The sequence below is a fragment of the Egretta garzetta genome, unplaced genomic scaffold (genome assembly GCF_000687185.1).
Source record: "Egretta garzetta isolate BGI_Z169 unplaced genomic scaffold, ASM68718v1 scaffold448, whole genome shotgun sequence".
Lineage (NCBI taxonomy): Eukaryota > Metazoa > Chordata > Aves > Pelecaniformes > Ardeidae > Egretta > Egretta garzetta.
Genome location: NW_009260497.1, coordinates 1,285,438 through 1,285,975, shown reverse-complemented (window position 1 = coordinate 1,285,975; position 538 = coordinate 1,285,438). Strand labels below are relative to the sequence as shown.

At 57.4% G+C, this 538-nt stretch overlaps 1 protein-coding gene across 1 annotated transcript in view; it reads right to left on the bottom strand.

Moving 5' to 3' along the window:
- DZIP1L (DAZ interacting zinc finger protein 1 like) overlaps positions 1–196 on the bottom strand; it is a 12,383-nt gene extending 12,187 nt beyond the window's left edge. The window contains 1 exon segment of the mRNA XM_035900052.1: positions 1–196. This exon segment is cut by the window's left edge and continues 263 nt beyond it. Within this exon segment, the coding sequence (XP_035755945.1) occupies positions 1–196 (196 nt within the window).
- Between the last annotated feature and the right edge of the window lie 342 nt (positions 197–538).

The window sequence follows — 538 nt, the reverse complement described above, 5'->3', positions numbered from 1 at the left end:
GGCACCGCTCCCCATCCAGGCTGCAGAAGGTCACAGCGGCGATGTGCTCCTGCAGCGTGGCCACGTCCATCTCCCGCACCACCCGCTCCACGTCAATGGCACTGAAGCGACGCCAGTCCACGCCGACCCAGCGGGGCTGGAAGTGGAAGGGGGGGATGTCCACCGAGACGGTGAGTCCTGGGGATGATCCCGGCATCCCCGGGCTGGTGCAGTGGGTGATAAATTTCTGCAGAAAAGTGCTGGAAGGCAAAGAGGGATGCATTAGGGCTGACCCTGCAGCCGTCCTCCGGCGCCGCTGCAGCCCCCACCAGCCTGCGCATACCACGGGCATAGGGGAGCGGGTCAGAGCTTATCTTATGTGGCAGAAGATAAAAAACCCCCTTCCTTTTCCCTCCCCATCCAGAACTCCCATCTACCACTTATGCCAAATTCTGCAAAAATACAATATTCTGCCAGTTTGTTCACCATCTGCTTTTGGGGAGACTTCCAAAAGCATCATAATGCAACCCTTTACAACAACCCGTTCTGAATGAACCTG